The sequence below is a fragment of the Echinops telfairi genome, unplaced genomic scaffold (assembly GCF_000313985.2).
Source record: "Echinops telfairi isolate 266 unplaced genomic scaffold, ASM31398v2 ScPeMD7_7459;HRSCAF=8497, whole genome shotgun sequence".
Classification (NCBI taxonomy): domain Eukaryota; kingdom Metazoa; phylum Chordata; class Mammalia; order Afrosoricida; family Tenrecidae; genus Echinops; species Echinops telfairi.
The window spans coordinates 94,403-116,002 of record NW_022111359.1 but is presented as its reverse complement, the minus strand read 5'-3'; the positions used below and the strand labels follow the sequence as shown (position 1 = coordinate 116,002).

Below are 21,600 nucleotides of genomic sequence, written 5' to 3'. Positions count from 1 at the left end.
CGTCATGTCTCATAGTGGGGCCGGCTTTGTGGTCCTCTCTGTGGACTGGCTGCTCTAATTGGGATCATCGTCCTCACGCCCTGGTGGGCCAGGATGCGCTCCACTCTCTCCTCCGCCCCCTTCATCTGCACCCATGTGCTCTGGTCAGATATATCCTTCTCCCGGAGCTGCAGATTCAATGCCGTCCTTTGAAATAAATTCTTCTGGGGGGAGGGGCAGGTATCCACATAGTAGTTGGGATTGGGGCTGGTCCCCCAAATAATTTGTTAAATAATCATAATAAAAGTGTATTTAATATTTGTATTTTTATGGTCAAATTTCTTTTTCTAATTTTATTGGGGAGCTTACAGCTCTTATAACAATCCATACGTCCAATGTTTCAAGCACATTTGTACACTTGTTGCCATCATCCTTTTCGAAACATTTTCTTTCTACTTGAGCCCTTGCTATGAGCCCTTGCTATCAGCTGCTCCACCCTCCTATTCTAATGAACCCTTGATAAATTACAAATTATCATTACTTTCATATCTTGCACTGTCCGCTGTTTCTCTTTACCCATTGTTCATCACTTTGAGTGTGTGTGTGTATGTGGGGGGTGGGGGCAGCAGGGTGGTATTCATCAGTCATTGAGATTGGTTCCCCCTTTCTCCCCCCACCTTCCCCCTACCCTCATGGTATCGATACTCCCATTATTGGTTCTATGGGATTTATCTGTCCTGGATTCACTGTGTTTCCAGCTCTTATCTGTACCAGTATACATGCTCTGGTCTAGCTGGATTTGTAAGGTAGAACTGGGGTCATGACAGTGGGCGGTGAGGAAGCATTAAAGAACTAGAGGCATGTTGTATATTTAATTGGTGCTATACTGCACCCTGGCTGGGTTGTCCCTTCCTTGTGATCCTTCTGTTTATTTGTCTACAGATGGGCTTTGGGTCTCCACTACGCCTCCCTCTTTCACATCAATATGATTGCTCGTTTTGGGTCTTCTGATGCCTGATACCTGATCTCGTTGACACCTCCTGATCATACAGGCTGGTGTGTTTCTTCCATGTGGGCTTTGTTGCTTCTCAGCTAGATGGCCACTTGTTTACCTTCAAGCCTTTAAGACCCCAGATGCTATTTCTTTTAGTAGCCGGGCAACATCAGCTTCCTTCACCACATTAGCTTATGCACCCATTTTGTCGTGAAGGTGAGCATCAGAATGCCAGGTTATTGGAAGAAAGTGTTCTTGTGTTGAGGGAGTACTTGAATGGAGGTCCAATATCTGTCTGCTACCTTAATACTTAACATATAAATATATGTACATAGATCTATTTCCCTTTCATTATATATAAACTTCCATATGTACATCCTGTATTTATACCTCTATAAATGGCCTTTGCTTCCTAGTTCTTTCCTCTATTTCCTTTTACTTTCCTCCTGTCCCAATATCATGTTCGACCTTCATTCGGCTCTCAGTAATTCCTGGCTACATTGCACTTGATCAAACCCCACCAGGCATCCTACACCTTCCTCGCCATCGATTTTAGATCACTGTTGTTCCCTTGTCCCTGGGATTGTTGGGTGCACCCTTCCTTTCCCCCACCTCTCCCTCTCCCGTGTCCCCCCTGAAACTGGCAGCCCCATTGTTTTCTCCTCAGGATTGTTTATCCTGCCTATCTTATATACATATACCTGGGGGGAAAAGCCTATAGATAGTTCTAGGTCTGTTTGTTGACCTTTATGAATGTTTTCCGATCGAGTCCCCCTCCCTATAAGAATGCACTGCAGAGAACAGCACTGAAGCTACAGCTTGGGGAGAATAGAATACGTAGTCTTCTTAGAACACGAGGAGCAAACTAAGAGGGACTGGGGCAGGGAGAGCGAGAGAGTGGAATGTAGCCTGGCTCACCAAGCCCCAGGAGGCTAGTCCTGCTCAGAACAACCATTGCACAGGCTGGCCCCACCACGAGACACGGCATCTCCTCACTGACCCATAGTGCTATGGGGGACAACCTGGGAGACACAGTGCAGGAATTATACCTTGTCTGACCCCCTCCATGCCTGGTGGAATGGGAAGGGAGGGCAACAGAGCAGCAAGGGGGGCAAAGCGATGAAGTCCCCGAGGAATCCCAAAAATAGACTTCGGGGGCAGGTCTTGGCATCTCAAGTTTCATTATTAAAGTAAAATACTAGTTAACATAGTACAATGGTCCTTATTTTATTAAACAAAATAAAATTTACTTAATTATGTACTGAAATCTGTTTATTAATTCAAAATTTAAATTAAAATAAATAAAATTTCCATGATTTTCCACGACCACCGAGTGAAGTCCCACTCACTGGACCCTATTGTGACCCCCAAAGGACAATGTCAACCTGTGCCCTTGGTTTTCTGAGAAGATACCATGTAACTCACTCCACCACCAGGACTCCCCAGTAAATAAAATAGTACTTACAAGTAGAACTAATGATGCTTGTGGTGTCATTTTATTATAAGGGAAGCATGTATAATTTATTAAATAATAAGAATACATTTAATAATAGGGACTTAGAAATCTATTACCATAAAGCATATTAGTTACCAGATATTTTAATACTATTTGTTACCTATCCATTTATTTACTTTTAGCACTCAATGTGCTTATGCTGCTTAAGGTAAACTGAACGCATGTATTAGGACAAGTGTAGCTACGAAGCACTCCTCCCTGGGCACCCAGCGGCTGTGCATTGGGCAGCTAACTGCAAGGTGAGCAGTTTGAAACCAGCAGCTGCTCCGTGGGAGAAAGACAAGTGTTTCTCCGTGGTAGGGTTAGAGTCTCGGGCTCCCACGGGCAGTTCTACCCTGTCCTCTGGCTCCCTGTGTGTCCGAGTGGACTCAGAGTTTGCTTTGGGCTTACATGAGGAATGCTTGCTATTGTTAAAGCAAATTAAATCGATCTATCTTAATAGTTGTGCTTGTTACTAAAATAACTCATATATTCCCTTTCATGGGATAGCATTAAACTATGTACAAAATAACTAAAATGTATTTATTGTAGTACTTATATACTTACACTAAAATATCATCTATTAAAATATTAAAATAAGGTAGTATGGGTGGCTTCAAAAAGTTATTGGAAAAATTCAGGTCTTTTCATTCTATTTTCCCATGACCTTTTTGACAGGCCCTGGTGTTTTCTAAGTAATATATAAGTAACAAATGCTTATTCCTTATAAGATGTGTTTCTTTTTACTTCTCTACTTCTCTTGCTAAAAATTAATTACTAAATTAAAAAAAATTAATTACTAAAATAACAATGCAGAGTTATTAAGATAAGGCCACATTTATCAAGTAATATTCACAGACTTTATTCTTTAGTACAAAAAATCAAGAAGGTTCCTTTTAGCACGAGTTTGGGACAGACTCACGCCAGCTTCTCGAGCGCATCTGAAATTCCAGCTTACCCCGGCCACCCAGGGCCTCGCGGGCGTGGTGTGTGGTGGGGACAATGGGTGACCAGCTCCCTTGACCCTGCCCCCCAGGCAGGTGCTTCGAGATCACAACTGCCTGCAGACGCTGCTGCAGCACCTGACTTCACACAGCCTGACCATCGTCAGCAATGCCTGCGGCACGCTCTGGAACCTGTCGGCGCGCAGCCCACGAGACCAGGAACTGCTCTGGGACCTGGGCGCTGTGGGTATGTTACGCAACCTGGTCCACTCCAAGCACAAGATGATTGCCCTGGGCAGCGCTGCCGCCCTGCGCAACCTGTTGGCTCACCGGCCGGCCAAATACCAGGCGGCGGCCATGGCTGTATCCCCGGGCACCTGCGTGCCCAGCCTATACGTGCGCAAGCAGCGGGCACTCGAGGCTGAGCTGGATGCCCAGCACCTGACTCAGGCACTCGACCACCTGGACAAGGAGAGCCTGCCAGTGTCCGTGCCAGCCACTAAAAAGCCCCTGGCGCCCCTGAGACACCTGGAGGGGCCGGCCCAGGACTATGCGTCTGACTCGGGCTGCTTCGACGAGGATGATGTGCCCTCCCTGGCGGCCGGAGCCAGCGCTGCCACCGAGGCCCCCAGCCCAGCCATTCTGCCCCACTTCCTGGGCAGCCCCGTTTTGCAGGGCCAGGCACTGGCCCGCACCCCGCCCGCCCGCCGGGGCCCTGAGCCCGAGAAGGAGGCTGCTGGCGGCGAGGTGGCCGTGGCTGCCAAGGCCAGGCTGACGCTGGCCGTCGCGCGCATAGACCGGCTAGTAGAGGACATCTCTGCCCTGCACACCTCTTCCGACGACAGCTTCAGCCTCAGCTCCGCGGGCGACGCCGGGCAGGAGGCTCCGCTGCCACCACGGGCGGGCCGCTCCCAGTCCTGCTCGCCGGCCAGGGGGGCCGAGGAGCATCGGCGAGAGGCAGGTAGCCGGGCCCACCCGCTGCTGAGGCTCAAGGCGGCGCACACCAGCCTGTCCAATGACAGTCTCAACAGCGGCAGCACCAGCGACGGCTACTGCCCTCGCGAGCACATGCGGCCCTGCCCGCTGGCCGTGCTGGCCGAACACCGCGAGGACCCCCAGTGTGGGCCCGTGAGGCCAGGTCGGCTGGACCTGGACCCTTCGGGGGGCCGGGCAGAGCCCCCGGGCCGAGGGCCTGTGGACGCACGCGTGCGCACCATAAAGTTGTCACCCACGTACCAGCACGTGTCGCTGCTCGAGGGCATGGCCAGGGCAGGAGCTGTGCCTCCCATGCGCGCTCAAGCCTGGCTTCCAGCTGAGTGCCCCGCCCCCGAGCTGCCGCCCACGCTTGCGGCGGGGGACACGGCGGCGCTCTGCCTGTCCCGCTGCAGCTCGCTGTCTTCGCTGTCCTCGGCTGGCCGCCCGGGCCCCAGCGAGGGCGGCGACCTGGGCGACAGCGACTCGTCCCTGGAAGTGCTGGAGGAGGCTGGGCCCGGCGAGTCAACCCCTGGTGCGGCCTGGCGCGCCCCCGGAGCCTCACTTCCGGTCGCCATCCCTGCGCCGCGCCGGGGCAGAGGCCGGGGCCTGGGCGCGGAGGACGCTACACCCTCGAGCTCGTCGGAGAACTGCGTGCAGGAGACGCCGCTGGTGCTGAGCCGCTGCAGTTCCGTCAGCTCGCTGGGCAGCTTCGAGAGCCCTTCCATCGCCAGCTCGGTAGCCAGCGAGCCCTGCAGCGGCCTGGGCAGTGGCACGGTGAGCCCCAGCGAGCTGCCCGACAGCCCCGGGCAGACCATGCCGCCCAGCCGGAGCAAGACGCCGCCGGCCGCGGGGCCGGGGCCGGTTGAGCGGGGCGGGGCCGCCAGCCAGTTCTGCCTGCAGTGGGAGAGCTACGTGAAGCGCTTCCTGGACATCGCTGACTGCCGCGAGCGCTGCCGCCTGCCTTCCGAGTTGGACGCGGGCAGCGTGCGCTTCACTGTGGAGAAGCCGGACGAGAACTTCTCCTGCGCCTCCAGTCTGAGCGCGCTGCCCCTGCACGAGCACTACGTGCAGCAGGACGTGGAGCTGCGCCTGCTGCCGCCCGTGCGTCCAGAGCGCAGCGGCTTCGCAGGGCACCGACGGCCTGACGAGGTGGGTGCCCGGTTGGAGGCGCCGGCCTCTGCCGCCGCCCCCCGTGGCTGCCCCCCTGCCGCTGCCACCGACGCGGAGCTGGAGCTGCTGCGTGCGTGCCTGGGCGCCGCCGTGCCTGCCCGCATGTGCAAAGTGGCCTCTGAGCTGGTGCCTGGCCGCCGCCGCCGCCACCACCGCGCGCTACCTGTGCCAGTGTACATGCTGGTACCCGCTCCGGCGGGCGATGAAGACTCGGGCAGTGACTCGGCCGAAGGCACGCCCGTTAACTTCTCCAGCGCAGCCTCGCTCAGCGACGAGACCCTGCAGGGGCTACCTCGAGACCTGCCGGTCAGGCAGGCTCAGGCCAGTCGCCCCACCTCTTCCAGGCAGGCCCCAGGCCCGCGACACAGGGCCGGGGGTGTGGGCCGGAGTGCAGAGCCGAGCCCTGGGAAAGGCAGGAGCTGCACGGGCATGGAGCTGCCCCTCGGCCGGTCCCCCAGTGCTCTCTCTGACCACGAGGGATCCAGCTCGGGCCTGGCCCACCGGGACGGGGGCATGCAGTCTCTCTGCCTCACCACGCCCACTGAGGAGGCCGTGTACTGCTTCTACAATGAGTCCGACGAGGAGGAGCCCTCCGCCGCGACTGAGCACCGTCGGCGGGCGTCTGCCATCCCCCGGTCCTTAAAAAGGGAGCACCAGGCAGGCCGGAAGGATTCTTCCAGAGTCACACCCAAGGCCCTGCCACCTGCCCGGGTGCACCCCAGCCTCATTGCCGACGAGACGCCACCCTGCTACTCGCTCAGCTCATCCGTCAGCTCCCTCAGTGAGCCTGAGCCAGAGCTCATGGCGGACAGCAGCCAGGACTCTGCGGCCAACAAGGGCTCAGGCTTGGCTGCTGCGCGTGGCAGCGGGTCACCTCGCCCACAGGCTGAGCAGGAACTAGTGCGGCGCTGCACTGGCTCGGCTATGTCCAGGCGCCGGCCCCCGGTGTCGGGGTCCCGGCGGAGAAAGCCTGGAACAGCCCTGCCCCCAGCCGAGGCGGCTCGGGAGCGTGGCGAGGAGGGGGCTGGCTCGGATCTTGGTGCCTCGGACCTCGACAGCGTCGATTGGCGGGCCATCCAGGAGGGCGCCAACTCCATTGTCACCTGGCTGCACCAGGCGGCGGCAGCGGCGGCCACCCAGGAGACGGAAGCGGACTCCGGCCTGCCCTCTGCATCAGCACCCAATGTAGATCGGAAAGGGCGGCGGCCGCAGGCGGAGGGCCAGCTGGGCTGCACGGGACGGCCCGAGAGACGTGCTGGGGCTGACCGCAGTGGCCTCGAGCAGCCGCGTGGCGCTCAGAAGGCAGCGTCCGGCATGCCTGCCGTGCTGCGGGGCCGGACGGTCATTTATGTGCCCAGCCCCGCTCCCCGGGGACAGCTCAAAGGCACGCCGGGTCCTCGCACTGGCCTCCGGAAGCCCGGGCCGCCTGGTCCCATTCAGCCAGCCTCTCCTGTCCCTGCCCCAGCCCCGGCCCCCGGGCCCGGCCCCTCGAGGTCTCGCAGCCTGCACAGGCCGGGCAAGATCTCGGAGCTGGCGCCGCGCAGCCCCCCGCAAAGGAGCGCCACGCCACCTGCGCGCTTGGCCAAGACGCCCTCATCTGGCTCCTCACAGAGCTCCCCTGGCACCCCGCCACCGCCTAGGAAGTGTCCCTCGAGCACCCCGCCGAGACCCCTGCCCGGGCCGAGCACTTCCTCGTCCGGACCCAGGACGCCGGCGCGGGCGCTGTTGGCCAAGGCGCACAAGACGCAGAAGTCCCCAGTGCGCATCCCGTTCATGCAGAAGCCGGCGCGGCGCGTGCCTCCGCCACTCGCCAAAACGGCGCGGGAGCCGGGGCCCCGGGGTCGTGCAGGCGCCGACGGTGGCGCGGGAGCACGAGGGGGCCGCCTGGGCTTGGTGCGTCTGGGCTCGGCACGCTCCAGCGGCAGCGAGTCCTCGGAGCGCTCTGGCTTCCGGAGGCAGCTGACTTTCATCAAGGAGACCCCGGGTCTGGCGCGCCGCCGCCGCGCTGAACTGGCTCCGGCAGAAGCCCCCAGGACCTCGCCAGCTGGCTCGCCTCGCCGCGGTCGCCCTGCGCTGCCCGCCGTGTTCCTCTGCTCTTCTCGCTGTGACGAACTCCGTGCACCCCCTCGGGCCCCCCCAACCCCAGCGCGGACGGCTGCGGGCCGCTCTGTGCCCAGCCCGGCTGCACGTCCGCCCCGGCGCACCAGCTCGGAGAGCCCGAGCCGCCTGCCGGTGCTCACGCAGACAACCAAGCCCGAGGCGGTCCGGCGCTATGCATCGCTGCCGCACATCAGCGTGGCCCGCGGTCCGGACAACGCTGGCCCCGCGCCCCTGGTCGACGGTGCTCGCCGCGGCAGTGACGGCGAGCCTCGTGGCCTGCCCAGGGTGGCCGCCCCAGGCACCACGTGGCGGCGCATCCGGGATGAGGATGTCCCCCATATCCTGCGCAGCACGTTGCCGGCCTCAGCCCTGCCGCTGGTGGGCACTGAGGCTCCCGAAGGGACCCCTAATGGCCCCTCCCCACCGCGCAAGACCAGCGATGCAGTGGTTCAGACTGAAGACTTCTTGACTCCCAAGACCAACTTCAGCACCTCCCCTAGCTTGGAGAGCCGGGAGCCACCCCAGAGTCCAGCCGGAGGCCCTGGGACCCTAGGAAGCGACGTGGATGGGCCTAGCCCTCCCAAGGCGCCCCCCACTGCCCCCTTCACCCACGAGGGCCTGAGCATCCCAGCGGGGGGCTTCCCTGCCAGCCGCCATGGCTCCCCCAGCCGCTCAGCCCGGGTTCCCCCTTTCAATTATGTGCCCAGCCCCATGGCTGCAGCAGCCAACCCCGATTCAGTTGTAGAGAAGGCTCCTGCTGCTGCCCCTGCGGGTCTCCTGGAATAGCGGCCTAGGCCGGCCTTCCAGAACATTCTCCTGGCCCTTTGGCACATTGTGTGTCCACCCCTAGGCAGTCCTGTCCTCCCTGTCTCTGGGCCTCACAGCTACCACGACCTATAACTCACTTCTCCAGCGGAGCTTGTGGGCTACCCAGGGTTCAGACAGGAGGCCCTGCAGGGGCAGGGAGCCAATGGAACTTTAAACGCTCCTCTTTGGCTCTTGGAACACAGGCGCCCTTAGGAGGGCTGTGGGACAACCCCCCCCCTCCCCACCCCCCACCTGGCTGCAGCTGGAGCTGTAATTGTAGTGCCTATAATTAGGGCGCTGGGTAATTTGTTAATGATGGCTCTGGGGGCATGCGTTAGCAAGCTCAGATGGCACTGGGTGCTGGTGCAGAGCAGTCCTCAGACGGGTGCTGGGGGAGTGCTGGCCTGTGGGGCTGGCGCTGGGTGCAGAGCAGCCAGGACACAGGGGTGGGAGGAAGAGGAGCACCAGCTGGCACAGACTCCCAGGCTGGGCTGATACCCATCTTTCGTTCCTGGGATGCCCTGAAGGTAAGCATGGGGTCACCAGCTGCTGGGCTGGGAAAGTCCCTGGAGTCCCTCTGGTCCTCCCCCCAGGGCTTGCATGTTAGGGCACAAGGAGGCAGCCACATCCCCTGCAGTGCTGGCACCGACCCTGTCAGTTCCGGATTCCCAAAACCTGCTGCCCTGGTCACAACCTCCCTGGGGACACTATTATCTGTGAGTGGAGTCCTCCACTGAATGGGCTGCTCTTGAGCAAGCTGTGGGCGAATGGGGGCTCTGCCCAGGGTCTTGTTATAGGAAGACCTAGTCAGGTCTTCTCTGCAGAACCATACAGCATTCCAGAAGGTGCTGCTCGTTGCAAACACAAAGGGGTCTGCAGTCACGGCCATTGCAAAGCGGCCTCTTGTCTATCTTGTGAGGGGACATGGTTTACTGAATCAGCTCTTGGGCACTGCCCTTGAGGGAGGGGGCTTAAGAGGGCCTGCTACTTGCAGAGCGGCCTCCCGTCTGTCCTGGGAGGAGGGGGCATGGTTTCTGAGCTGGTTGCTGGGCACTGCCCTCAGGAGGGAAGTGGGGGACCTGAGCACCCCTCCTGACTCCAATGAGCAGGGGCTGGTCATGTCTGGCCTGCAGAAGGAGAGCAGGGCACACTGTCCCTAACATTCATGGGTGGGACCCAGACCCAAGTGTCTCCATCAGACCATGCTCTATACGGGGCTCCGAGACGTCCTCACAGAATGGATGTCCTGGGCCACACCACAGGGGATGGCAGGTAGTGGGGACCGCTGAGCAGGAGTGTGGGAGGGCCCCCAGAGGCTAGGCAGGGTATAGCTTAGGGCCACACTTGTCTCCTGAAGACCCGTGGTCTTTGCTGTTGCTGGGCCTTGGAGTCCTGAGGTGCTGTGAGGCTTGCAAGCATGGAATCAAGTTCCGGGGGCTGCTAGCTGTTGTCCTGTTCCTGGTTTGAGGGTCAGGAAGGCATGTGGGGACAAGCCTGGGGCCCCAGCCAGGATGCTGCTACCTGCAAGGGCCATGCTGCCTCAATGCCGTGGCCTCCCTGCTGCCCCCATCATGCATGGCAGTCACCAGTCACTCTTGCCTTCTTTGAGGCCCAGCCTGGGGAGGCAGGCTGTGGACAACTAACCCAAGCCAGGCTGAGGAAGCAAATGGACACTTTGCCAAAGCTTGGGCTAAAGGGGCAAGAACCTGCACCTCTGGGCCAGGAGAGTGGGGCCCAGCATCCAGCACCCCAAACCTTAGGGCCACCTAAGGAGGTTTAGAATCAGCAGCTTCTGGGCCAGGTGTGTGAGGTCCAGCATCCCAAGTCAGACCTGGGGTCTACGGCTGACCCCGCAGCTGTACAACCCCCCTAACCTACCTGCTGCTGGGTGCTGACGTCAGGGCACTGTGGCCGCTGGCGCAGCCAACACATACCTCATGCTGGACTGCCTGCTGCCCCGGCCTGCCAGGGCCCACACCTTATTCACACACTGTAAATAATGTCCACCCCCCATCCAGGCAGACTGGGCTTGGACTCCTGTGCACCTTCAATAAACACGCTGTTGGACTTGCTGCTGACAGACCTGTCTGTCCCTGCCATGGTGGGGTTGGGGACCCCCAGGGCCTGCCGCACTCATCTCCCAGAGACTCCAGGCAGCCGCTGCCACCTGGAGCAGAACAGGGAGCTGTTCAGGCCATGGTGCGGGGTGTGACCCTCTGCCTGTACACCCTCAAGAACCACTTTACTTGGGCCTCGCTGTACTGTCCTTACGAGGTGGTGGTTTTGTCCCTGTCTGGGGTGGGGAGCCCAGAAGCAGAGCTCAAGACAGGGCTTGGGGTGACGTTTTATTGGGGTGTCTGGGAGAAGGAAGGGGCCCTCGTGGCGCAGCGGTCGAGCTCTGGGGTGTGAACCGGGAGGCTGATGGCTGGAACCCGGCAGCTGTGGGAGGAGCAGCAGTGAGAAGAAGGAAGCGTCGCTTCCACTGGCACCCTTGGAGGTGCTCGGCGCAGTTCCGGCCTCGTCCTATAGGGGCGCTGTGAGTCAGCCGCTGTTCCACCACAGGGGGTTCGGTTTCCGGTATTATCTGGAGGACAGCGTGGCGGGTGGCGCGGGCGGTGAGACATCCGCAGCCTGAACTGCACCCCAGAATCAGCTCCTCTGTGAGTCTGGGGGCTTTTGCACGCCCATATCTGTCAGTCACTGGCTCAGCCCACCCCGGGGATTGGGGTGGGTGGGTGGGTGGGGGCACAGCTGGGTCACCTGGAGGCACACCCCACAGAAATCAGACCCCAAGCCTCTGGTCACCAGCTCGCTCGACTTCTCTGAATTCAAAGTGAGGGTCTCCATAGTGGCCGCCTTGGCTGAAGTCCCTGGAACAGGGGGCGCAGGTGGGAGGGTGGGCTTGGGGGAGGAGTGAGGTCAACATCAGTTCCACCTGCAGGCCAGGGAGGGTGTCTGTCCAGGTGACAGTGGGGTAGGGGACAAAGAGGGGCAGTCCTGGGCAGGGCCAGGCACAGCAGCTATCAGCAGTCACACAGGCAGCTGGGGGCAGAAGCCCTTGTGAGGGGACAGGCCCTTTCTGAGGGCCTCTAGCAGGGGGTCCCCAAGGCAGCTCCCACTCCCCGGGTGATGGTGATGGTCTGCAGACGTGGTCCCTTCCTGGGCACACACTGAGCCTGCAATGACTCCAGAGGCATCTGGAAGGACAAGAAGCTGGCAGGGCGTCCCAGAGGAGTCGTCCTGGGCACACACCGGTGGCCTAAAGAAGGATGGCCTCCACAGGGGCCCACCCCAACAACGGTCGACAGGCTGGATAAGCCACAGCAGCCAGGATGAGCATGGGCCCTCTAGCAGCCCCCCCCCACACACACACACTTGCAGCCTGGGTAGGCTCTGTCCCCTGTGACTCTAGGTCCCAGCAGCATGGGGGCACTGGACATGGGGCACCTGGTACCGGCTGCTGGGACCAGGGAGCCGGTTCTGAGGGTGAGGGGCAAAGCACCCGTGGGGTCAGGAGGGCAGGTGTGAACTCATAAACCAGGTACTGCACGTGGGCGCTTCTGTAGGCGGGCAGGACACACTGCCGCTTCACCAGGTGAAGGCCACACTACCGCTTTCCCTGCCCTTCCTGCTGCGGTGGGGGTGGTCAGCCTGAGGGGGAGGCTGTGGGCAGGGCTGTCTGCGCCACCTGCTCGACGCTGCGCTCCAGCTCCGTGCCCGCCCTCCTTAGGCCCTCACACTTGCACCTCAGCTCCTCGACTGCGTCCTGCAGCTGCTGGTTGGTGGCCACATAGGCTTGGCTCTGTTGGTAGAGGAGGCCCTGCTGTGCCTCTGGGTTTTCCAGCCTCCCGGCAGGGCCTGCAAAGTCTGGGGAGAAACAACGCTGTCACTGCCAAGGCACCAGGGACCAGACTCAGGCATCATGAGGTCCGTGTGACAAAGCAAAGCTGTGCTCCATAAACCTCACAGCGACCCTAGAGGTTGGGGCAGAACTGCCCTTGTGGGTTTGAGGCTATAGCTCTCCACGAGGTTAGAAAAGCACATTCCTCTGGCGGATGGCTTGTTGTCTCGAACTGCTGACCCCAGCTACCCAGCTCGTCCCCAGGGCTCCATCCACACAGTACTATTAGGGAAACTGCCAGACACCACCTGGCGTGGCTTGGCTGGATAACAGTCAATCACATAAAGACTAACACTGTCTGAGGGAAGGGCCAAAGCTCTGACAGAACTTTCTGGATGTGGCTCCGGAGCAAGGGGGACTCCCATCAACAGAACCTAGAAGTACATGCCTGCCGTCAGTGGGGCATCCATCTGCCAGTGTAGGCCACCCTGCTGACCTCAGCGGCAACCTGAGGAAAGCAGCTGGGGGCCCACGTGTTTCTGCAGCACCCTCAGTGCCCAGGGTAGCAGTACACAGAGGCACGTGCCCTCTGACCTTGGACGTGGTGCTGCCCGTGCAGCCGCTCCAACCTCCACTCTCCCTGCTGCTCTGCAACTGCTGTGGGTGCCCTGTGGTCAGTCTCCTCTCTACCAGGTGACAGGGCCCTAGGGACCTGTGTGTGTGTTTCTGTAGCTCCCTCAGCACAGGTGGCTCACACCAGCTGACAGGGAGTCGAGATCCAGCTCACCTTTTGGGGAGCAGACCAGCAGGCCTTTCCCACCAAGTGTTGGTATGTCTCACCACCAAAAGCACTTCGTGTGTACACCACCACCAAAGGCCCTTTACCCAACAGCCTTTTACTTTCCTTGGTTCAGCTCTCTAAGTCACACACACACAGGGGTCAGTGCAGGCTTGCTGCGGGTATGACCCCCACAAAGCAAACCCAAAAGGTGCCCACCCACCTGGCAGGCAGCCCCACTCCATCTTCTAAGCCAGTGCGAAAGGCTACGTGGTTGGTGTGTTTGGATTTGTGAGTGGGAGGGCATCCGCAATAAAACTGCAAAAGCAGTTGCTGGGCTCCCACTAAGGAGCCATGGTGGCGCAGGGGGTTGGGCGCTGGGCTACTAACAGCAAGGTCAGCAGTTCATATCCATCAGGCGCTCTGCGGGAGAAAGCCTGGGCTCGATGGCAGCTGGGGTCGGGGTGTGTGTGTGTGTTCCTGCATCCCACAGGGGCCCATTCCCTCAGGGCAGAGTGCCCCTCCCGCAGAGCCCCACGCCTCTCTGGCTCTCGGACACAGGCGTCCTCAGGAGGGCTGTGGAATGCCCCTGGTTCGTGGAAGACTGGGACTAAGGAGTGGCAGAACTGTCCGAAGTCCCTTCCACACCCTCTGCCAGTTTTGCCACCGGCTGACTCTCCAGATGTGGATCGGCACTCCGTCTCGCTGGGTGGCTTCGAACCGCCAGCTTTTTAGTTAGCAGCCCGGCACATTAACCATTCGCACTGCAAGAGACCCGGTGGTCAGCAGGTCAGACGCGGGCTGCTGACCTCAAGGTCCACGGTTCAAACCCATCAGCCACCCTGCGGGAGGAGGATAAGCTGTCTGCCCCTCCATGGAAACTCGGGCGCTGAGTAGAAGCGCCGGGGCTGGGCTTCCGGGGTTAGAGCTCCCCAGGGGCAGGGGCGGTGGCCGAGGGCACAGCGTGGGTCCGAGACGGGTCTGCGGGGTGCTGGAGGCAAGAGAATTGGGTCGTGGATCCCACACCGTGCCCACTCGCTCTCCTACCTCCCAGACGGGCCAGGGCGGTGAAGACGGGGTCCGCGGCCGATGCCCCCCGCACGTCCTCCAGCACCTGTTCCCCCGTGGGTGGCGTCGGGCGCGTGGGCAGCACCACGCGCTTCTTGGCCTTGGAGCTCATCGCTGCAGGGGGACGCTGGCTCGACCGGGCCTCTGGGTGCCCCGCGAACTCCTACACACCCGCCGAAGCCCCACGCGGTCCGCGAGAGCTCACGTGGCTCTGGCTTCAGTATCTGGCTCGGGACCAGTCTCAGTTTACCCGCGGAAGCACTGCTTCTGCCGCCCGCGGGCTGGGCATCCAAAGCCGGCCGCTTCGGCTTCCGGTCGGGCCGCCCCGCCCCTCGGGACACGTGACACCAACTTCCGGTCGCCTCCTACCGCGCCTAACGGCGAAGTCCCGCCTCTCTTAAAAGGGCCGCGCATGACAGTAGGTGCTGTGTGTGGCCATGCGGGCATGCGCTTGCTTCGGCGTCTGGGGCAGAACCCTCAGCAGGATGGCTGTGTCTTGTGGTCACCGGGTGATCAGGGTTTGAGGAACTGGCGACTCTTCCATGGCAGTTGGACAAGCTGGCGGTTCCTGGGTATTTACTTCCTCTAGGTGGGCAGGCTGCGGCGAGGGACACAGCCTGGACCTGCCACCTCTGCCTGTCCCCGATTCCTCTCAGACACCAATGTCTCCTGCAGCCAGCTCCAGCCCCCAGTGGAGCCCCTCGTGTCCCCAGTCAGCAGAGACCCCTCGTGTCCCCAGCTGCCAGAAGAGCCCCCCCTGTTTTTTCCCTGACTCCCAGTGGGTTCCCCCACCCCCTTAGGCCCAACCTCTGCTCAGAACAGGGGCTGTGCCTTCTGCTGGCTCTCAGCCTGCTGCTGCTACAGGGAGACATGGATCGAACCCATGTCAGAGACAGTCCCTGGTTGCACTTGCTGGGCAGTGTCCACAGCAGGACGTGTTTTTAGAAGCTTGCTTCTCACGGCCCTGCACCTCGCCCCCCATCCGACCCATTGCCTGTCCTCCCACCGCTCCTGGGTCCTTCAGGCACTGATTCCCTGGGGGAAAGTAATGAGAGCTCCATCGAACTTCCTTGCAAGACGTTGAGCCACCTCAAAGAAACAAACACAAGAAACTCCACTTTAGAGAAGAAATAAAGTGTGACCTTGGGGCCCAAATCAACAGCTGCTCCAAGGAGCCACCACAAAGATGCGAGGACCCCTGATAAGCCTGGGCTGAGACCTGACTGACCCCCCCAAAGCCAGCCAAGTCACCTAAAGCGTGGAGAGACCCGGTAAGACTTGACTGGGACAGTGACTACGTCAAAGAGCCAGCCAAGCTGTCCATTTAAACCCGGGCAGAGACACTGACTTTTAGAGAGCTAGGAACCAGCGAGACATCAACTCCTGCTCTCTCCAACTCTACCCAGGGTGAGCACACTGATGAGGCAATGCTTATTGGGACTATGGTGCTAGTATGAAATGCGTGAAGAATGCTGTTATTATGCCCATAGTTTGCTCATTTGTTATTATGCCCATATTATGCTCATAGTTGTTTGCCCCTAGTAGTTTGAGTAATAGTTTAGATTGTTTGATGTGTTTGCAGTGAATAAACCGAGCATTTGAAAGACAGTTTCTAGGTGTGGCTCAGAACTTGGGGAACCCCCAAGCAGGGACAGCCCTGCCCCAAAGTTCACCTTGGACTGGGCACATTTCATTCAATCTTTATTCACAAACTCAGGGGGCAGACCCCTTGTCTGGGACCATATTCCCCCCTCTCCCTGTACCCACCATCCTGGTCAGCCTCTGCCTACCCCCCTCCCTCCCCCTCCCCCTCTCCTCCTCCTGATTATTCCTTCTTTCACCTGAGGCTGCCATGCTCAGAACCCAGCTGCCACCCCTGGCCTTCTGGGGACAGGCTACCCTCCAGGGCCAATCACAGGGGGTGGCAGGGCCCCCCTGGGGCTGAGGTCCAGGCCCACGTCTTGCTGTCCGCTGTCTCATGTCCCACTCACAGTTCCAGCTGGCCAGGTGTGGGAGGGTGCTCAGGCTGGGGGCGGGCCCACAGGGAGGATGCTGCTGAGGGCCAGCCTTCTGAAGGCCACAGCCAGCAGGGCCAGCAGCATGGCCCGGGCCAGACTGGGCTGGCCAGCGGCGGGCAGCGGGTGGTGGGCCGAGGCGGCAGGTCCCCAGCAGGAGCCGCGCTCGTCCAGAGTGTGCAAGGGGGGGCAGGCGGTGCAGTGGAGGGAGGAGCTGCCTTGGCAGGTGTAACAGGACGGGTGGCAACTGGCACAGACCCGCCTGGCAGGTACGGCCGGGCGCCCAGGTGCGGGGCTCACTGCCTGCTGAGTGTGGTTGAAGTACCGCGGGGGGCAGGAGGGTAGGCAGAGGTGTGCCAGGATGTAGGCAGGGCTGTGGCATTCTGTGCAGGGGACAGAGACCAGGGTTCGCCCGTACCCCCGCTGGCCCAGCTACCCTGCCGGCCCCTGCGTGGGTGCACACACACACCGCCCCTGCCGCCGCCTCCCCGCCAGGCACTCACCCTGGCACAGCCCCTCTGTGTCCCGCCGCACGCACACGCTGCTGGTCACCTGGGGGCCTATGGGCCGTGCCGTCATGTCCTCTGCCGTCCCGTAGAGCAGCAGGGTGTAGTGGTACAGCGTCCCTGGACAGGGGCCAAGGCCACAAGGCCTCATGTTGATGGTCATGTCCTCAGCGGCCTGGGCCCTCTCCCCAGCACCCTACCCTAGAGCCCAGGACATGGGGATGGGGAGGAGGCAGACTGGCGCCGTGACTGCCCCACAGCCTTGCACTTGTGCCTGTGATGCAGCCTTTGTCCCCACAAACTGCACAGCCACGTCCCCTGGGAGCCACACAACCCACTGAGGGTCAGCAGCCTGGCACCCTGCTCCCAGCTGCCCTTAGGGCCCCACGGCCCATTCCCTACCCCCTAGCATGCACCCGATACCTCAGCCACCCCTGGAGCCCCACTCCTGCCCCCCAGGGGCCGCCCCCAGCCTCCTGCCCACTGTGCCCTGACAGTGCCTAAGCAGTGTCTCTCTGGGTGGATCGTGGGAGGAGCTTTCACAGGGAGGGCAGCCCTGGGCCCTCTCGTGGCCTCAGGCCTCACCGGTGTTGAAATAATAGCCCTTGTTCTCCAGCACCAGGGTCCACGTGCCCCGTGGGTCTTCGTCCCAGAAGTGCGTGGACATGAAGATCCAGTCGTTGTAGCCTTGGCCGCTGAGGTCAAAGGGCCTTGGGCAGATGGGCAGGTGGGTGTGGAAGTGTCGCTAAGAAAGCCAGGAGGCCACAGGGGTGGCCCGGCAAGGTTGCGAGACCCCGCCCCCCAAAACAGTGGGCATGCTACCTGACAGCCACGAGTGTGGAGTGAGTGCCCATGGGGCTGGTGAGGGAAATCTCCAAGTCACCACGGCGGCTGTAGGACAGCGACAGCCGCACCTGCACATGCTCCAGCGAGCGGACCGAGTTGGGGAGGCCCATGCAGGCCGACACGTTCGTGGGCACCCGCATTAGGGGCGTGATGGTGCTGGAGGGGCAGGGCGTGAGAGCATCAGGGTGCGATGGGCAGGGAGGGTGGGTGCTGAGATGGGCACCACCTACTTATTTCAAGGTGTTAAGGGTATGGGAAGGGAGGAACAGTTGTGGGGACACCTGGGGGGAGGCAGGTGGGTGGAGCAGGCTGGAGGTAGCAGGTGAGAGGGGTGGGCTTGGGACAGATGTGAGGGTCACAGGTCTCTGAAGAGGCCAGGGAGGCATACGGTATGCAGGACAGGCAGAGGGAGCTGGGCTGAGGGGTGTGTCCAGCAGGGTTTGGCGAAGGGCAGGGCCTCACGTGGGGGTGTACACGACGCTGACCGTGCATTTCTGCTGGGGCCGCGTGGGCTGCCAGGTTCGGGCCAGGTCCACCAGCAGCCCAGCGTCCAGCAGCCCATAGCCGTAGTGGTGGCTCACTGGTGATACAGGAGGAGGGAATCACTGGCCAGGACTCCGACCTGGGGCTCCCATCCTCCCTCTACCACCAGCACAGGCCTTGCCCTGTGGCCTGCCTCAACACCCCCACAGGCCCCAAGCACCACCCCCGCCACACCTTGACGACCCACGCCATTGGTCCTCCAGTCCTCTGCGTGCAGATGCGCTGGCTTGGATGCGCGGACCACCAGGTGCTGCATGTCCCTCCATGTCAGGAGTGGGCTGGGAGGGGTGGTTGGGGCAGGTGAGCGGGGGCCACGCAGGGGGTAGGGGCAGGGCAGGGCACCACCTACTTGGCCTCCAGTGCCAGGGCGATCATGCCTGCAGCTAGCGGGGCCGAGGCTGATGTCCCCGTGTGCTTGTCCGTGCATTGGTGGTGCAAGTCTGTGGTGACCTGTGGGCAGATGGGGACGGGGCAAAAGGGCGTCCCATACCCTGCCCGGGGCTACTGTGCAGTCCCAGGGAAGGACCACTGCAAAGCCTGAGATGGGTCCCCAGGGGTGCAGGGAGAGGGGGGGAGGGAGGGAGGGCAGGAGGGAAGCGGGAAGCACTGGCGTTTCCAGGGCAGGACCGTGTTATGAGGGGCATGTGACGCGATGCCTTTACCATGCTCCGTGAGCCACAGGTGGGCTGAAACCACTCTGTCAGGCAGGAGCCGGGGGCTTAACCAGCTCTACTACCAGTCTGCTGGTGGTGCTAGGAACAGCCAGGACCACCTGGTTCTTCACAGCTGCAAACCCGAGAGCCTGCAGTTCACACGCTGCTGTCCATTAAGAGGATGGTGGTTGCAGACCACCCATGACTCCTGGCAAGGGAGGGCTGGTGGCTGGATTCCTGCACACCTCACCACAGAGCCCATGGTGCAGGCCCCCGCTCCCACCACCTGCACACCACCTCCCACTCCCCTGCCTCTGTGTGCATCTCGCCACATCTTGGCTCTAGGCCAGAGCAGAACCTCCCCTGTGGGTTTCCGAGGCTGTAAATGGCCACAGAAGTGCAGGAGGGGCCCATCTTTCTTCTACAGAGCATCCAGTGAGCTTAAAGCACCGGCTTTGAGGTCAGCCTCCCAGTGCATAACTGTCAGCACCAGCTGATCCCCAGGTGGCAGGATGTAGGGCGGGCAGGCCCCTTGTAGCGAGGCCTTGGGCTGGGCTGTGTGCAGCGAGCTGCAGGGAGGGCTGACGTCTCTGCAGCTTCGAGCCTGTGTCTGGCACCAGGCTCACAGTGAGGACCAGCCAGTGTGGAAAGACATGCTGGAAGGCTCCTGGAGGTGGCAGTTGGGTGGAGGGCTCAGCAAGGCAGGGTGGGAAGACGTGCTGGGGCAGAGGGGACAGCTTGGGCAGCAGCCTGGAGGTGGGAGGGAGCTGGAGCACAGGTGAGAGATGGCCCACAGGCAGGGAGGGCAGTCACAGTGCTCATGCAGAGGCGAGGCACAGGGTGACTAAGTGAGAGCTCTAAAGTGACTTCTGGACACATCCCTGTGGGCACGTCCTTGTGGGCATGTCCCTGTGGAATATCCCTGTGGGCACATCTCTGTGGGCACATCCCTATGGACATGTCCCTGTGGAACATTCCTGTGGACACGTCCCTGTGGGCACACCCCTGTGAAATATCCCTGTGGGCACACCCCTGTGGAATATCCCTGTGGGCACACCCCTGTGGAATATCCCTGTGGGCACACGCCTGTGGAATATCCCTGTGGGCACATCCCTGTGGACACATCCCTGTGGACATGTCCCTGTGGAACATCCCTGTGGACATGTCCCTGTGGGCACATCCCTGTGGAATATCCCTGTGGGCACATCCCTGTGGAACATTCCTGTGGACACATCCCTGTGGGCACATCCCTGTGGACACATCCCTGTGGAACATCCCTGTGGGCATGGCTCTGTAGACATGCCACTGTGGTGGGGCAGGAGCAGAGGTAGGTACCAGGTTGGGGTAGGGGAGGATGGAAGGAACAGGGTACAGGGCGGGGTCAGGAGTGGGAGGGAGAGTGGGTACATGGAGGGGTGGGGGCAGGGAGGTGTTGCGGCACAGGAGGGATGCAGTGGGCATAGGGCGGGTTGGTGGGAGGCATTCGTGATCTGGGGTACTGCTGTAAGCGATAGTGAATGTGAAGGTGCGGGGAGGGGTGGGCACAGGGGGAGACTGGGGAGCAAGAGGGAAGGTGGTGGCACAGGGAGGGCTGGGTGCAAGGAGGAGGTGGGGGCAGGAGGGCAGGGGTGGGCAGGAGACACTCACGATCTGGGGGTCGGAGACCACTCCGCTGCTGTAGGTGGTGGTGAGCGTGGAGGCGCAGGCCTCGCTGTACCAGGGCACCAGGCCCTGCTGCGTGGCGCTGCCCACAGACAGCGTGTGGATGCTGTTGGTGTAGCCGTCGCAGTTGCAGTTGTCGTAGTGCAACCCGCCATTGCCAGATGCCCAGACGAACAGGGTGCCCCGCCCACTGCGGCCCTGAGGGAGCAGGCACGGGTGGGCGCCATGAAGGCACGGTCCTTTCCCCGCCTCCCACTACCCCCCCCACCCCCCACCCCGTGCACCTTGGTTACACCGCGCCTGAAGGCCTCCCGGGTGAGGATGCCTGGCCCATCCACCGTCCGGCCGTCGTCCTCGGGGCCCCAGCTGGCGCTGTAGATGTGGATGTGCTGCGGCTGCAGGCTCAGCGACTGGGCCTCAATGACATCGGTGATGGTGCCGTCCAGCATGCGCACCCCTGGGTGCCACGGCTGAGTCAGCCTCCCACCTGAGGCAATGCAGGCTTGGCCCCGCCCAGGGTCTTAGCCCATCCCACCAGCCAGTCCGCACCCACTGCCCCAGCCTACACCCTCTGCCTGAGCCTGCATCCCCTCTACCCATTACCTCACCTTACCCCTACTCCCCAGGCATGTACCCCACTGTGGGCCATCAGTACCTACCCCACCCCACCCATGATCTCAGCCCCCACTCCACAGTAGATGGCCAAGCCCTCACAGCACCCAACCCACCACCACCCAGGACTATGCCCCCTTCCAGGCTAACTCCATCCCACCCCTGCCTTGGGACCCTCTCTCTGCCCCTGGGGCGCTTGGGGAGTCCCAGCTCTTAGGCCAGGGCCCCAAGCCTGGTGTGAAGAATCCCCTCCCCGACATCACCCCCATCCTTGGCTGTACTGGTCCCCGGGGACCTGGGCACCTCCGATCCGGGCGTTGTAGGCAATGCCGATGCCACAGAACCCATTGTTGGCGATGGCAGCCACCTCCCCGGCACAGCGGGTCCCGTGTCTGGTGTGAGAGGCCCTGTCACACCCCGACTGCCCCCACAGGACAGGGTGCTGCCCACAACCCCCGTGACCCTGCTGACCGGTTCTCATTACTGGGTGTGTATCTTGGCTGGGGGTCTGGATCATAGTCGTTAAAGTCATAGCTGGCCAAGGGGTCCTGCGAGGGTGGGTAGGGTGTCAGGGGTGGAATTGCCCCTTGGGGCAGGTTCTTGGCTCCCCCC

At 61.2% G+C, this 21,600-nt stretch overlaps 3 protein-coding genes across 8 annotated transcripts in view; 1 reads left to right on the top strand and 2 right to left on the bottom strand.

The window, feature by feature from the left end:
- Positions 1-10,536, top strand: part of APC2 (APC regulator of WNT signaling pathway 2) — a 24,797-nt gene extending 14,261 nt beyond the window's left edge. For all 6 annotated transcript variants that reach the window (XM_045300107.1, XM_045300106.1, XM_030888323.2 and 3 more), the window contains one exon: positions 3,505-10,536. In XM_045300107.1, the coding sequence (XP_045156042.1) occupies positions 3,505-8,443 (4,939 nt within the window). In that variant the 3' untranslated portion in view covers positions 8,444-10,536. The remainder of the gene's footprint in view (positions 1-3,504) is intronic.
- Positions 10,537-10,796: 260 nt separating this feature from the next.
- Positions 10,797-14,439, bottom strand: CUNH19orf25 (chromosome unknown C19orf25 homolog). The gene is made up of 2 exons (XM_004716984.2): positions 14,131-14,439; positions 10,797-12,331 (listed from the first exon to the last, which is right to left on the bottom strand). The coding sequence occupies exons 1-2, from the start codon at positions 14,261-14,263 to the stop codon at positions 12,111-12,113; spliced, it is 354 nt and encodes a 117-aa protein (XP_004717041.1). The 5' UTR covers positions 14,264-14,439; the 3' UTR covers positions 10,797-12,110.
- Positions 14,440-16,665: 2,226 nt separating this feature from the next.
- The window catches only part of PCSK4 (proprotein convertase subtilisin/kexin type 4), a 7,089-nt gene continuing 2,154 nt past the window's right edge, over positions 16,666-21,600 (bottom strand). The window contains exons 5-13 of the mRNA XM_045300149.1: positions 21,460-21,536; positions 21,292-21,380; positions 20,661-20,833; positions 20,362-20,574; positions 18,411-18,511; positions 18,236-18,339; positions 17,981-18,098; positions 17,495-17,674; positions 16,666-16,792 (exon numbers count right to left, since the gene is read on the bottom strand). Coding sequence (XP_045156084.1) covers positions 16,666-16,792; positions 17,495-17,674; positions 17,981-18,098; positions 18,236-18,339; positions 18,411-18,511; positions 20,362-20,574; positions 20,661-20,833; positions 21,292-21,380; positions 21,460-21,536 — 1,182 coding nt within the window. The remainder of the gene's footprint in view (positions 16,793-17,494; positions 17,675-17,980; positions 18,099-18,235; positions 18,340-18,410; positions 18,512-20,361; positions 20,575-20,660; positions 20,834-21,291; positions 21,381-21,459; positions 21,537-21,600) is intronic.

Bases quoted from the DNA above. Each gene is read 5' to 3' on its own strand.
- CUNH19orf25 (XM_004716984.2), bottom strand. From the start codon at position 14,263: ATGAGCTCCAAGGCCAAGAAGCGCGTGGTGCTGCCCACGCGCCCGACG. The intron at 12,332-14,130 runs GTAGGAGAGCGA...GTTTCTCCCCAG, and splicing joins CGCCCTGGCCCGTCTGGGAG to ACTTTGCAGGCCCTGCCGGG.